Below are 17,082 nucleotides of genomic sequence, written 5' to 3' on the forward strand. Positions count from 1 at the left end.
CTCCCTTGACTCTTCAGTGCTTCTTGTATTTGGTCTCCTTCTTGCACATGTGTTCAGGTCCAGGAATCCATCATTGGTGTCTTGCAGTCTCTTCTGGTTCTTGCACTACCTTCTATCACTAATTCTAGTGTGTTTTATGAAACTTGTTGTGTTTTACTCCTGCTTTCCTGGGCTCTGGGGTGGAAGTACATTACTTACATTTGTGCCCCTGTACACACTACACTTGCCTAGGTGGGAAACCAACTTTCGCATTCCACTATTTTAGTATATTGTTTGTGTTCCCCCTAGGCCCATTGCAATCTATTGTGTTTGTTACTATTTGCACTGTTTTCCTACTGTGTACTTACCTGTTCCTGGTTACTAGTGTTTATATGATGTGATTTACTTACCTCCTAAGGGAGTATAGCCTACAATGTATTTTTGGCATTGTGTGACTAAAATAAAGTACCTTTATTTTTGTAACACTGAGTATTGTCTTTCATGTGTGTAAGTAATGTGTGACTACAGTGGTATTGCAAGAGCTTTGCATGTGTCCTAGTTCAGCCTTGGCTTCTCTGCCTACAGCTACCTCTAGACAGCTTGGCTCCTAGACACTGACTACATTTCACTAATAAGGGATAACTGGAATTGGTATAAGGTGGTACCCACTACAAACAAGGCCAGCCTCCTACACTTTTCCACTGCCTTTTGTCAACAGACCTATGTATCCCACCAGGTGCTCACCACATAACCACAGTCATAGCCTGTGCAACGTTTGTTGCCTTCAAATAGACAGCAGCAACATTTAGCACCACCACAGTCTTTACCCACCAAGACTGAAATCATCACAGGCCCTGCATCTCATTTACCTAAGGTAATAGGTCTCGTCCCCATCTTGTGAGCATGCTGAGAGTTCTTGAGGTCACTCCTTACCTTTACTAACCCACTGGCATGTAATGCCTCATCCCTATCACCATAAACTACTCCAGAGTAGAAGTGGGTAAGCCAAGCGTGGGTAAAGCTTGACTCGGACTGAATATCTCTCTGTGTTGGACCTGGCCCTCCCTGCATGATCATCCCCCAAACTTCTTGCCTTTTCCCTCTAGTTTTTGCTCAGTTTGTTTTTGTTGCCTTTTGGACTTACAGCACTTTACCACTTTTAACCAGTGCTCTCTGCTTAAAACATGATAACATTGGCTTATCCACTGATTGTGCCACCCAATTCAATAGCCTTAAAAACAAATCTCAGACCTGCCATTGCAGAGACTGTGTGTGCAGTTTTAAACTGCCACGTCAACCTAGCAAGTTAACCCTCTTGCCAGGCCCAAACCTCCCTTTTAAAACATATGTCATCCCTTAGGTAGGCCAGAGAGAGCTGAAGGGCAGAGTGCAGTGTATTTAAAAATTAGGACATGTACTTTCCAGTTTTACTCGTCCTAGTAGTGAAAAACTCTTAAATTCGTTTTTCACTACGGCAAAGCTTATCTCTCAGATAGGAAAGCATTTGGATTGCCTTATGGCATTTTATAAGTGTAATTTCCAATTTTGAAGGGAAAGAAATTGGAAACCGAAGTTTGGTGTCTATGGAATCACAATTTAAAATTCCAGTTTATGGTGAAGTCGGGTTTTAAATTATAATTCTTAAAATGTCACTTTTAGAAAGTTGGCATTTTCTTACTTTAGCCATTTAGTGCCTTCTGCCTGTGTCCAATACACATCTGGGGTAGGGTTGCTGCTGAGCTTGTGCATTCCCTCTAGAGAGCCATACACAAAGGGAGCTTAGATGTGACTGATGGGCCATCAGCATCCTGATGGGCCATTCTGGGCAGGATGGGAGAGAGGGGCTGACACTTACACCTGAATAGGCAGTGTCCTGTCCCCACACGAAGGGCGCATTAAAATATGTCTAACAGCTATTTTGGATATCCTAAATGAACGAAACTACCTTGGTTACCACCATACCAAATAGTTATTTTCATGTAGTTGCTGCTGTGTATGTAAATATGTGTGTAGTTAAATAAAAACATTTAGTAATGGTTAACCATATGGCAAAAACTATGATTATTTTTTTTTTTATTAATTGTTTAGCAATGTGTATGTAGTGTATATAATTAAATCACTGTGTGACAAAAATATATAGTCATAGCAAAAAGCAATTTAAAAACGTGCATCTCCAAACACATTTGAGGTAGAGAAAAGAATGATCTGAGTTACTCCACAGCATAACAGTTACAAATGGTACACAATAGGCAAAGCAAAGACCTCAAATTTATGCCACTGATGCAGTGATGTTTATATATGACGTGGTGACAGAGATTAAACTATGTCCTAAGCAATCAAGATGGGTCTAGCCTTGATTTAAAGAAAAAAAAAAAAAACAACCACATTAGGTAGAAGTTTAGGGTATTTGTAGTTTTATAAACAGTGTAACTAATAAGCGATCATCGGAAAATTAAAGCTTAATGTAAGGCATACAAAAATATGCATAGCAATTGGTATCTGCATAGTATTTATTATGTTCAGAATCATTCATTTGTTATTTCAGTAGTTAGTGATGTGGTATTCCTCATTGCAGAACTGGTTCTTAATAGGATGTTTACGTATTTCCATGGTTTTTAAAGAGCACACATTTACATCAGTTGCACTAATAAGTGTGATGAGTTGTGTTCATTAGAAGTAATTAGTTTAAACAATTGCACAGTGGAAAGGGATTGGTGAATTACATTGGACTTCAGTTATCAATAATTATTTTTTCTTTACGTAACAGCAATATGCAGAGTGAAGTAAAATTATACGACAATGCATTCATTGATTTTTTACTTGATTTGATCCCTTGAGACCCTGAGGGATGGCCAGCTGGTTGCTTGAAACACGTACTGGCAAGGACAGCAAAAATTATGTTTGAAATACTGCTATCAGTTTTGTTTTATGCAGGATGAAAATCGAAAGAATCATCCGTTTGAAAACATTTTTTTTTCTTGCAGAGGTCTTCAGTCTGAGTGGGGGATGGTGGTGTGTGGCTTGCGTTGGTCACATCCCTTAGGGAATAATTTTCCTAACATCTGGTATTAAACTTTGAAAGCAGTGGACAATGCCCACAGTATCACTGTATGCCACTCCACTCTATGCTATTGCACTGTATGCAACTCCACTGTATGCCACTCCACTCCATGCTCTTACACTGTACACTCCTCCACTCTATGCCACTCCAGTCTACGACACACCACTGTATGCCACTCCACTGTCTTTGTTATTGCACTCTGTGCATTTCCACTGTACTTTTCTCCACTGTACTCCACTGCAGCCTACACCACTCCAGTGTATGTTACTCCAATCTATGCCACTTCATTCCATGCAGTTCAGTTGGACGTCACTTCAATGTACCCCACTCTACTATATGCTCTTAGACTCTACACCAGTGCACTGCACACCACTCCAATCTACACCACTGTTCTGTTTGCTACTCCACTGTATGCTATTGCACTTTACTCAACTCCAGTCTACACCACTGCACGCTTTTCCACTTCACACCTCTCCATTGCACACTACTCCAATCTGCTCCACTCCATGGTACGCCACATTTACTCTAGTCCATTGGGCGACACTCTCCTGTATTCTTTTCCACTCTACCCTCCCTAACTGTATGCTATTCTACTCGGCACCACTCCACTCTGCACTATTCCACTTTATGCCACGCCACTCTACGCTGTTTACACTGTACACAACTTCAGTATTTCCCACTGTACTGTATGGTACCCCACCCCACTCCACTGTACACAACTCCACTATATGCTATTACACTCTACCCCACTCCATTGTACACTACAACATTATATGCTATTACACTGTAGGCCACTCCACTGTACACCACTACAGTCTAAGCTACTCCACTGCATGCTACTTAACTCCATGACATTCCGGTGCACGCTGTCCCACTATATGCCACTTCACTGTACTCTACACCACTCCAGTGTACTCTTCCCCCACTCTATATAACTCCACTACACTCTATGCCACTCTAGTGTATTCTGTCTCCACCACTGTCCAAATGGTTACTCAACTCTGTGCTCTTACGCTCTATTGTACCCTTTACTCCATTCTGACAGTTTGGAATACTCTATGACACAGCACTCAACTCTGCTGCATGAAAACGCCACTCCAGTTTATAACAAGTTAATTAAACTCTAAGCTATGCCACTTCGATGTATACCACTCTACTCTAATTGTGGCAAACATATGGAACGCTTAGGTGGCGATATCAAAATGGAGGTCATAGTGTCTCCTTTCTGTCATTTTTCTAGAGTTACCTCGCCTGATAGATGCAGGACTCTTAGATTCTCCAGGAAGTGTATATAAGAAATTGTCTGTGTGAAGCAGGTGAAGATGGAAAAGTAATAACGATGTAAAATAGGCCCTAGTCACACAGCTACAATGATATTAAAGCCACTTGGGTCATCTAAGGTCACCCCTTATATGTCCTCCATCCTTTAGGATCCCATTCCAACTGCAGTTTAAAAACGAGGGCAGGTTTGCCCATAGGTGAAAATTACTAGAAAGAAAATAGAAAAAGCGATATGATGAGTTCACCTTAACTGGCATGAGTGCTTCTTGTAAATGAGACCACCTGGTGGAGGGATATGCAGGATGGAAATCTATACACACAAACAGTAGTTGAAGAGATGCAGAGAATGCAAATAGCATGAGGGCAACTAAGTGTTGGAATATTTGAAATTCACTTGTGCCTGTTCACGATGTGCATGTTGTCACTATTTCATCATATATGGCATGATGGGATATGTAGGAGCACTGGCTTAGGTGCACATGCATGTTAGTATCCCATGAATAATGTATTGGCATCCATATGCAAGGAGGGGGTTCCATGCGAAGGTATAGAAAGACATTTCACATTGTAAAGTTTGTGGTTCTGACCTTGGATTACTCATAATTCATTTCAGATAAATCTCCCACTGGTCAACCAGAGTAAAAATACCAAGTACAGTTGGGTCCTGAAGAAGGTGGAATCATAATTGGTTCTACTTACCCACCAAAAAGTGCGTCAACTGCTTTTAGGAGAAATCCTAGTCCCAACACAACAGTGGTTGAAATTAAAGATCTTTTCCTGTTGTAAACCATGGTGTGTGTGGCGTGTCAAGGATGGGCATAACTGATGTATGCTAAGGAATGTGTTGTGAGAGTGAGAAAGAGTAGATTGATGGATGGGGAGATAACTGAGATGCACACTACAGCGTTGTAATACAATGCATTACTTTGGGGGTATTCTTAGGATATATAAATAAGGATGTGAAGACTATAAAAATATTCATGGTTTAACTTATGAATGGAGTATGTTCTGTTCAGATTTGTTCAGAACGTTTTGTATTGTGTTTTCTTTTTTTTTTTTTTAGCCTTTTAACTTGAAAAGGATGTTTTTATTCCCATTGCTGGTTGCATGTAAAATAAACGAAAGAGTAGGATTTTGTCTGCGGTTGTTGGGGGTGGGGCTTAACCCCCCTAAACTTGACATTGTGCTTACACTACAAGTGTCGGATCTTGTCTGTGCTGGGGACGGGACTAAGCCCCTATAAATCTGACTTTGTGCTCCTGCTACACAGGAAGCATCGGATCGTGTCTGAGGCTGTTGGAGGCGGGCCCTAGCCCTCATAAATTTGTCATCGTACTCCCTTGCCTTTCTCCTCGTGCTATATACAATTTTGAGGAATTTTATTAACTTATTTAGGATGGGGAAAAGGAAAGCCAGCGGTAATTCCATTGGGCAGGGAGGGGCAAAGAAAATACCCCGACATGCCGCTGAAAACTACACTGACTCAAATCGATGATCTAATAGAGGAAGTAGAGAGCTTGTTAGCTACTGAACCTTCCAAGAGAAGGTCCAGTGTTACAACTAAAGACATAAAATCCTTCTTTACCCCTTCGAATAGAGAGTTGTTGCCAGTGCTACCACAAGGGTCTCATTTAGAGCCTACTAGTTTAGAAACCTCTGCCAATCTAATAGAGAGCCCCAAATTGAGCGTGTTTAACCAGCAGGGTAGCGCATCACCTCCTATAAATTGTTCGAACTGTTTTTTACCTCTTGTCTCCCTGGCTGCCTCCAGCATAGAGAGGAATGTATCAAGGGAAGTTGAGGAGTCATTAATACACTTAGTAATGGAGGGGGAACTTCCTGTTGAGGCACAGTTAGTACAAATAAGAGCTGAAATAGTTAGCCTAAGAGAGTATCTTACATCCTTCAGTCACATGATATTCAAGAAGTTGGACTGCATAACTGCTGTAATTGGGGACATTAGGAAATCCTCTTAAACCTGAGTCTAACTCTCTACCCACGCAAATTCAACAAACTGAAATATTTATGGGTGGAACACACAGGGAAAAGAGGGCTGGAGTGGTAACACAAAACTGCCAATGGGAAGAACGTGCATCCCCTGAAGTGGTTAATTTAAATAAATGTGACACTAATTTGATAAGAGGGGCAAACCATGAGGTCTACAGAAATAAGTTCTTAGATAATAGCAACAAAGACCCCCTACAAAGTACTCTATCAAGTCAGATTAAGCATACTCAGCATGATGTATATATGACGAACATTCCTAAGCTAAATCATGGATCAAAGGAACAAGGGGATTCACTTAAAAACAAAGTAATTCATTGTATAAGGGGTGTAAAGAAATGTAGGTCTGTTATAAGGGATGATATAGTAACTGTCCAGAGATATTCAAGCGATAGCTTAGAAACAGACCTTATAGGGCTGAAATTGAACAGCCAGAGCTTTGTAAAGGGTCTTTTAGCGCTTGACCATAGATCGAGACCTGGTACTTCATAGTGACTCTTACCCAAACGATCCCCCAATCAATGGCCAATCTGTTTTTCAGAGGGAGCTCTAACAATCAAATGCTTCCCAGTATATGTACTCCAAGACGGGGTTGTAGGAGTAGCCCAACTTCAATTGTAGATTGACGCAAAGCCCCCTACAGCGAAAGTAGGGAGAGATGATATACTCAGTAAAAAGGCTGTGGACCCCTGTGCCTTAAGCAATCTGTCATTGGGTAGCGTGGGAGTAGAGGCAGGAATATATTGCAATGACCAAGTAGCAGGGAGGGATTGCGGAGCGACACCCTCTTTTAGTAAGATTAAAGAGAGGTTGCAAAATATTGGGGATGGAAATGATACACTAATTAAATTTTTATCTTGGAATGTGGCAGGTGTGTTACCAAAAACAACCAACGCAGAGTGGTGCAGGTTTATAGATCAACATCATATTATCTTATTGAAGGAGACATGGGCCCCTTCTGCGATCTATAGAGCAGGTTATTGGACCTTCCAGAAGGCTGCGCTCCCATCACCATCTGGCAGGGCATCAGGGGGTTTGATAATTTGGCTAAAGCACAACCTGTTTCCAAAGGCAAAGGTGCTATTTACTCCCACTAGGGACATACTAGCTGTGGAGGTTGAATTTAGCAGTCCAAGGGGGCCTGTGCGCATAGTATTTGTAAATATATACATCAGACCTGGCTCACTAAGGACCCAGATTGCTCTGCTAAATTTGCTTACAGATCTTTTGAACCATTTACCAGGGGGGCAGGGCTTAATCGTTGCAGGAGACTATAATATGCAACTGAGCTATAAGGATGACTTCCAGCAAAAAGGAATTCAGTTTGTAGATCCATGGAATAGATCAGGGCTGGTCCAGGCTGTAATAAAGAAAACAGGGTGAGCATTAGATCTATTAGAGTATTTAATAAAAGTAAAGGGGCTACGAATAGTAAATGGAAACACGAAGTCAGACGCCGGCGATGCCTACATACAGAAAAGGTCCATATTCAAGCCACTTAGACTATGTCCTAGTAGATGATACACTCTGGGTTTTTCTTATTGACATGGTTGTCTTTCCACGAGATGATAGTGATCATCAAGCTCTTTGTATATCCTTCTTAACCTCCATATTTAATTGTAACACACTGACTAAGTGGGTGAAGGGTAATGCCTTAACTGTGACAAATGATTATAAAAATGTGAGATAGGAATTGGTGGAAGAAGATGTAAACTTCCAGATATCAATTTATAAAGAAGTTATATTGGCGCTTCTCCCCCTGAAGTACATTGATTCTGTACCAGTTGACCTGATTAATTTGCATATTATCTTGGTCAATCGGTTAAAACCATATTTCCAGGTAGCAAGGAGGCGGGTAGAGGCTGGGGATAAACCATTGAGATGGTTCTGCAGCTCCTGCCTGCAGGCTAAATCACAGCTATTGGGAGCACTGAAGGCAGGGAATTGCCGAGATATAAGAGCAACCAGGACTGCATACAAAACAGTTTTGAAAAATGCCAAAAAAGAATGGGAAACCAAATATTGGAACGGTTTGGTAGATGCTCTCCACGAGAAGGATTTTAAACTGTTTTGGAAATTAGTGGCAGGGAAAGGTCACTCCCAAATCGTGGAGAACTACCCAGCAATCCAGCCAGAAATCTGGGTGTCACATTTTGGAAATTTATATAGAGCAGCTCAAATTAGCAACACTACTGTTCCTCTACCAAAATTCCAGAGGTTCTTTATTTCTCATATACCAACTACTACAGTTATATCATCTAAATTTGATCTGGACCCTTTTTCTCTAAAAGAAACAAGTTTGGCTCTCCAAACATTACGCAAAGGGAAGGCCCCTGGGCTAGATGGTATCCCAGGTGATTTGTATTTGTCTCGACCCAGAACTTGGTCTTTATACTTAAATGCACTTAGTAACGAGATACTGAGGGGTGGTGGGCTTCCCCCCACATAGCAAGGAGCAATCATAGTCCCCGTTTTTAAAAAGGGGTCAAGGGAAGTACCAACTAACTACAGACCAATAAGTTTAATTGATGTTAGCCAAAAAAAATTCTGTACGCAGGTCCTGACTAGACTGCAGACATGGATAGAGGACTCTCACATCCTCTCCAATTTTCAGGCAGGATTCAGGAAAGGAGTGAGTACAATAGACCAGGTATTTAGGTTCAATCTCCTTTGCTGGAAATACCTGACACTTAACAAGAGCCACTTGTATGTGGCTTTTATCGACCTAAAAGCTGCTTTCGACATGGTCCCACAGGACTTATTGTGGAATGTCCTGGAGACCTACCAACTTGATAAAGAATTGTTGAGATTGATTAGGTACCTTCATGAGGGCACTTATGCCCAGGTACGCTGGTCTAAAGGTGGAGATCTGACAGAAGCCATACCTGTTGATAGGGGGGTCAGACACGGGTGTGTTTTGGCTCCCACTCTGTTTAACCTCTTTATCAACGGTGTGGTAGATCAGCTGATTTACTGTAATCATGATGCCCCGAAGCTAGCAGGAGTCCCCGTCCCCATTTTAATGTTTGCGGACAACAACTTATTGATTTCAAGAACCCCAATGGGTTTACAAAATGAATTTGATGCTTTTTCTAATTTTTGTACCATGAGGGGCCTTGAAATAAATCCAATGAAGACAAAGTTTATGGCCTTTAATCCGCATAAGTCATTTAGTGGGAAAGTGTCCATAGCAGGACAACTGGTAAAGAGAGTTAGTCAGTTTGACTATCTGGGGATCAGATTAGCAGATGACCAACAGTGGTTGGCATAGATCGGGAAGAGTTTGTCTGTCCTCCGGCAGAAGTCAGCAGTAATAGGGAGAAAAATTGCTAACATCTTGGAAGGGGAAATTTCACCTGCTATCACAGTATATAAAGCAGCAGCAGTGGCTGCCTCAACTTATGGTGCAGAGCTAAGGGGGTACTGTAATTCCAGTAGTCTGACGACGACAGAAAACTGCTTTATTCGTAATTTTTTGCGGCTGCCGACGAATACCCCTCTTATACCCCTTAGATTAGATTTAGGTCTAAACGAGGTCCATAATGAAATTGCCCTAAGACCTCTTGTGTACTGGGTCTGCCTTTGGACTTCCGAACATCTGTCCTCCTACCAAACAGCAACAGCTGAGCTTTTAATGGATGGTGGTGTATTAAAAATTCCTTGGTTTATAAACATTAGAGACATGCGTAAATTCCTCAACATGGAGGAGGTATGGAGAGATCCTTGTAATTTGACCAAGGAAGTAAAAGCACGCATAAGGAAGTGCTATTGGGAGACTATTTTGGTGCAAACTTGGTCCAAAAAAATTCAAGGCAGCAGGACATTACAGTTTTTAGATCATAAATGTAGCCCCAAGTTTGAGGCCTATATGGATAATATAATACCCCCATACCAAAACCCTTTTTATTAAATTTAGGCTAGGGATCCTGCCACTCAAGACATTTACTGCGAGGTGGAGCAAGGAGGATGACAATCTGAGCTTTTCCCATTTCTGTCACGAGCAACCAGAGTCACTTGCACACTTTATGTTCTTTTGTCCCAGATATTTGGCATCTAGGAAGAAGTGGATTATTCCTTTATGCAGCTCAATTGGGAAAAGGAAATGCAATACATCCTTACGCATTCTGGCAAGTGATACAAGTGACAAGGTTGTTTTTGCAGTTCAAGGTATTTACAAAATGCATGGGCTATAAGAACTAGAGACCTGCCATAACTGTGTGTCTTAATAATTTATTTTAGATTAAAATCACTCTAGGCAGAAGTAGACTATTAAATGGAACTAAGATGTAAAGGTTTATAGGGTTCTAAAACTTGATGTCTGTCTTGAATTGTTTTGTTTTTATAATTGTGTGTTTTAATAACTTCTATTTAGAATACATTTTTAGGGCTTCTTAATGTATTATGTGGTGGTACTTGTTTTATCTTTCAATTGTTTTATTGTATGATTATGGTATGGTGTTAATAGATACTTTTATGTTTTTCAGTCGAAATAAAGTTATTTATTGATATTGATTGATTATTTTCAGATTTGTTCAGAACTTTTTGTATTATGTTGAAACAGTATAAAATATAGCCTAATATTGCAGCAAAAAATTAATCAAAACGATGAAAATGTACCAAAAATGCATTGATTGAGTTTATTCTGGGTCAGACCACTTGACACTTTGAGCCATCAATGAAGAAATACAGATTGTGGGGGATATTTTGTTATTGACGCAATGTTTTTATGCCACTGCACCCCACTTTCCTCAACTCTACTCTGACACAGTTCTCCACTCTATGCCATTGTACTCTATAACACTGTATACCAGTGCACTCTACAACACTGTATTGTACACCACTCCACTTTACAAAGCTCTGCTAGACTTTATGCTACTGTACTCTACTGTAGTCTGCAATATTGAATGACATGCCACTACACTCTACTGTACAACACGCCGTTCCACTTAATGACTTTTTACCCGCATGTATGCTGTACCATCCCACTCTGTACTCCACGCCACTCCATTCTGACACTTTTCTTCACTCTACCACACTCCAGTGTACTCCACTGAAATAATCTTTGCCCCACTCTGCTCAATGAACAATACTCCCTTGTCCTGTCCGATGCTCTACTCCACTGTATGCAACTCCACACTACTACACTCTGTGCCATTCTGACACTGTGCCCGTCCACTCTGTGCAACATACTACATGCCACTCCACTTTGCGATACGCCACTCCACTGAGTGACGCAGCATTCCACTCTGACACCCTCCTCCACTGTACCCTGTGACACGCCACTCAATGATACTCCACTGTACAACATTCTACTCCTCTCTGACAATCTGCAACACCCTACTTGACTTTACAACATGCCAATCCATTGTACAACTAGCTGATCCAGTCTGCAATACTTGACTCCACTATTTGAGACCCCATGCCACCACACTTTATAACACTTTACTATACTGCATGATACACCTGTCCACTCTGCTCTAGTGCACTCTATCCCATTCTACAATACTCCACTCTACCACAATAAACTTTACAACACTCTCCTCCACTGTACTGTACCACACACCACATATCGACCCTCCACTCAACGATGCTGGACTCAACAATTTTAAACACATTTTTATTGAAAAAACGAAATTGTTTAAAAAAAACATTGAAATTCAAAAAAACAAACAAGGTTCACAACCTTTGGAAATGCTAAAGTTATAGATATGACTTTTATTTGCACCTTTCTACCACCTTCACATTATTGTAAGTAGTGCACTTCCAAACATACTCTTTTCTGCTCACCAACCAGACAACACTAACTATAACTCGCTGCTCTAGCATGCACTGTTCCCACAAATAAAACTCCATTATATGCCACTCTGCTGTACAACACTACACTCTACAACACTGAACTGGTGGGCACTCTACTCCACTGAACTACACTCTGTGCAGCTACACTCTATGCCACTCAGTGACATTCTTCTCGATCGCATTTCCCTCCACCACACTCCATTTCACAACACCGCAGTCTACAACACTCCACTGTAGAACACTCATCTCTACTGTTTGAAACGCCATTGTACTGTACAAAACACCACTCCACTCTGCGATACTCCACACTCCAATCGATCGCACCACTCCCCTGTTAAACACTTGACCCCACTGTATGCTGTCACTCCACTCTGTTCCACTCTACAGTACTTCACATTTTGTATAAAAAAATTTAAACCATTAACATACATTGATAAAAACAAAGATTATGGGTAACTTGTTAGAAATACCTTATTCTTTCTATACAAAGCCAACCTAAAATACACAGACATTTTAAATTGTAAGTTATAATTATAACGTCAATGTATAATAATTTTGACATTTATGTCGGCAGGACTTTGTGAAAGGCAACATTTTCTGTGACTGAGATAACTTTCTTAAGATAGTGATGCAATTTTAACTTTGTAATGACCTGAAATATTTTTGTGGCCATTTACTGCATGAAGACCTAGTATGTTTTATGAATTCATTTAACTTACTATTACAAATAAATGATTGATTAACTAGGTCACAAGTAGAAAATATCCAAAACTTAAAGAGGTCGATGATGTGTTGGGAGGAGCTGCAGCATGGGAGAATGTTGATTCCACTACAGGTGAGCTGAAACTGATACTTTGTAAAGTGTGTAAGAATCTGAATAATTTTAATGTGCCTTATTCACATACAAGGGCATGGCCAGTCATGGACAAAGCCAGCACATACAAGTATAGCTAATGCCAGTATTTGTCGATGTGCAGTATTGGTAGACCCAAGACCAGTGTGCCATCATGAGAGGAAAATGGCCAACAAAATTTCTGATGTGTAGACCGACCCACCCACAGTAACGACGTTGCATGAAATAGTCATGCTATTGAGAGCCAAAGAGCTTTGTTCTAATCCACCTATCAATTGCTGTAAACCATTAACCAATATTATTCTTGCTATGTGTTTATCAGCTTTTCCCCCTTCTTGTCCAAAGCAAATGAACTGTTTGAGCAGATTGATTACCAGACGAATGCTCTTCTTTTATGATGAAGAAAAAGGTTTGGTACTTGCATAGAAGTTGGTAATATTTAAGCAAACGGCAGCATTAAGAGATATTAGAAGTAAGCATCACTGTTTTTGTCTGGAGTGCTTTATCGCTCATAATTATGGCTATCCCTTTACACTGGCATGTAAATGATCATTGCCTGTTTGGAACACGTTTCAAAAGTAAGTAACTAAGTACTTGCTTCTAAAGCAATACCCATGTGTTGGCATAAGTCATGGCCTTAGTGGTTGGCTACCTGATATCCTCAGTCTGGTGTCCCACCAAACAGAAGGTGACAGCGTGTGACTCTGTAATGAGGACACCCTCTATTAGAATCTGTATTACTGGAGAGAAGCTCCATCCTTGGAGAAGGAGACCATTGCGTACAATCATCCACCATCAATGTATTAGACAAACCCACTTTGCTGCTTGACAGCATTAGGGACTGACATGGATCTACAGTTTAGCTGGGTGATTAGGAACTCTCTTCAACTGAACTACACAGCATTTTGGGAAATGCATTTTTGGGTAAATACATGTAATCCAATTGGGACTGCTATTCATCATGAGCAAAAGAAAGCACATTTCAATGCCTTTGTTTTTAGAAATGCTGTTGGTTCAAAGTCAGATGTGGTTGATAACTACTGTAGCTACTCTGAACTAAGTTTCTTTTCTTTTGTTGAGGTCGCAGTTGCCCTTTTGTTGAGGTCGTAGTTGCACAGTCACACAGAATTACTACACAACTCGTGCCACAAAAATTTAATCTAGGCAGCAATGCCAGTGTTACCTGTCAGTTCTCTGCTGTAGTACCATTTTAATCGGTGTTAAATTGTGTTTAATGGTTTATTTTATTAATTATAAATAGCTGTATTCTAATTAGTAGAATGCCAACATACATGATTACAATATTAAGAAGTAAAATAAATGAATATAGATGGATAGAACTAAGCTTATATATTGTGTGCTACAACGTTTACAAATGTTACATTTAAAAGGAAGTAAAAAAGGGAGGGAATAATGTGTGATTGAGTTAAAATTTGAAAGCAGTGTGAATTTAAGAGTTTTGTTAAAAATATAGATGGGTATAGTCTGAATAGACTTACAATACAGAAAATGCTTAAGGAGGCTTTGGCAATTGTACTGATTTGTCACAGTGTAAGTTACTGGAAAACCATGACTTGATGAAGAAATTTGATAAATATAACCACCATAATGTTCTCTTAATGTCGAATGCAACAAGAGATCGGATAGCTTGAAACAACCTTTGTATTTAACAAACACCATACCACCATAACATAAAAGAGATAGTGCACACATTTTTCAACTTCGCTGTTAGTTGTTGCAAATCAGCTGCTAGTTTAAAATCAATTAATTTTCTTTGCTAGGAAACACATCCCCACCACTGGATAAACTGCTAAGTAAATGGAACATTTGTGTAAAGTATGATCACAAAGATGTCTGTAGAGTGTAGGAAAGTGCCATCTTGTCTGGCATGTTACCCCTATTTTTGCATGTATGTCAGTTTTGTTTTTGCCTGTCTCAATGGGATCCTGCTAGCCAGGACCCCAGTGCTCATGGTTTGTGGCCTGAATGTGTGTTCCCTGTGTAGTGCCTAACTGTGTCACTGAGGCTCTGCTAATCAGAACCTCCATGCTTATGCTCTCTCTGCCTTTAAAATTGTCTCTGTAGGCTAGTGATCATTTTCACCAATTCTAATTGGCACACTGGAACACCCTTATAATTCCCCAGTAAATGGTACATAGGTACCCAGGGTATTGGGGTTCCAGGAGATCCCTATGGGCTGCAGCATTTCTTTTGCCACCCATAGTGAGCTCAGAAAACTCTTACACAGGACTGCCACTGCAGCCTGAGTGAAATAAAGTCCACTTTATTTCACAGCCATTTTACACTGCACTTGAGTAACTTATAAGTCACCTATATTTCTGATGGATACAACTACCTGTGGATTCCTCACCTAATGAATTCTCCCCATGCATAGCATACGACGGAAACTTTTCTCCAGCTCTGCACGTCGGCGAGGACGTCACAATTGCCCAACTCCACGCTGCTCCGCCTCATCGAGGCAATAAGAGGCCCTCGCCGGCGTTCCGGCGTCAGTTCCCTTTTTTCCGTGCCTTCGATAACGGTTACTTTTCCAGCTACCTGTATCATTTGTTGTTCGGAAGGATACTTTGTGTTTTGTCGACATGTCGGCCCCGAAGAAGTCAGGCTTCAAGCCCTGCAGGGAATGCGGAGATCGGATGTCGGTGACTGACCCCCATAACGACTGCCTTTGGTGCCTGAGTTCGGACCACGACGTCCAGGAATGTGGTTCATGCCAAAAAATGAACCCTATAGCCTTGAAGGAACGTGAGGCTAAATTGTTCTTAGCAGAAGCTAAGAAGGAAAGAAAGCGGCACCATAGATCATTGTCGGGGAAGTCAAGTCACAAGAAGCGGCGTCATTGTGACTCCAGGCGTCAATCCAGAGGAAGCCGGTCGGAGTCGAAGTCTCCGTCACCCCGACGCTGTAAGTCCTGGGAGGCCAGCCCAATGCTGTCTCCTCAACCGAAGACTCCGCAATCATCTCCGGCGCCGTCGGTCTTTGAGGTGGTGGAGCCTCAGAGTCAGCATACCTCTCCGGCGCATCCAGGCGCTCGGGATTCGAGGCTGGCTCCGGTTCCTCAGGACTATCCTGCTTTCCCAGCTCTGGGTACGGATCCGGCGGCATTTCTTAATGCCATGTTTACTATTTTCCAGAACATGGCTCCGGGAGGTGGTGCGCCGGCTGGTCCCCTGGCATTCAACTTAGGCGTTCCGTCTCCGTACAGGCCGACGCCGTTTATGCCGTTTTCTCCGGCAGGAGACACTAGCTCGGCGGCGGTGCAGCTGTCGAGGGAGAGGCCTTCGACGCCGGTGTCCGTTGAGATGGAGGAGCCCCAAAGCCATATGGCGTCGACAGGTGCAGGTCGTGTATCCATGGCGCTGATGGATCCATCTACGGCGTCAGGAGGATCCGGAGATCCTGTGTGTAGGAGGCTGGCCTGGCTTGTAGTGGGTACCAAGGGATACTTACACTCTGTACCAGGTCCAGTTATCCCTTATTAGTGTAGAAGAGGTGTTTCTAGCAGCTTAGGCTGATAGAAGGTAGCTATAGCAGAGCAGCTTAGACTGAACTAGGAGACATGTAAAGCTCCTACTATACCACTGGTGTCATATGCACAATATCCTAAGAAAACACAATACACAGATATACTAAAAATAAAGGTACTTTATTTGTATGACAATATGACAAAAGTATCTCAGTGAGTACCCTCAGTATGAGGATGCCAAATATACACAAGATATATGTACATAATACCAAAAATATGCAGTAATAGAAAAAGGAAGTAATGCAAGCAGTGTAAAGTTACAATAGATTGCAATAGGAGCACATAGGTATAGGAGCAACACAAACCATATACTTCAAAAGTGGAATGCGAACCACAAATGGACCCCAAACCTATGTGAGCTTGTAGAGGGTCGCTGGGACTGTAAGAAAACAGTGAGGGTTAGAAAAATAGCCCACCCCAAGACCCTGAAAAGTAGGTGTAAAGTGCACCTATAACCCCCAGAAAGCACAGACGTCGTGATAGGGGGATTCTGCAAGTAAGACCAACACCAGCAATGCAACAACAGTGGATTTCCGGACCTGAGTACCTGTAAGACAAGGG

The 17,082-nt window shown here is 41.5% G+C and overlaps 1 protein-coding gene across 1 annotated transcript in view; it reads left to right on the top strand.

The window, feature by feature from the left end:
- Positions 1-17,082, top strand: part of POLR3K (RNA polymerase III subunit K) — a 291,214-nt gene that overhangs the window by 106,748 nt on the left and 167,384 nt on the right. Inside the window, exon 2 of the mRNA XM_069210704.1 lies at positions 12,869-12,956. Within this exon, the coding sequence (XP_069066805.1) occupies positions 12,869-12,956 (88 nt within the window). The remainder of the gene's footprint in view (positions 1-12,868; positions 12,957-17,082) is intronic.

Source organism: Pleurodeles waltl, chromosome 10 (genome assembly GCF_031143425.1).
Source record: "Pleurodeles waltl isolate 20211129_DDA chromosome 10, aPleWal1.hap1.20221129, whole genome shotgun sequence".
Taxonomy (NCBI): domain Eukaryota; kingdom Metazoa; phylum Chordata; class Amphibia; order Caudata; family Salamandridae; genus Pleurodeles; species Pleurodeles waltl.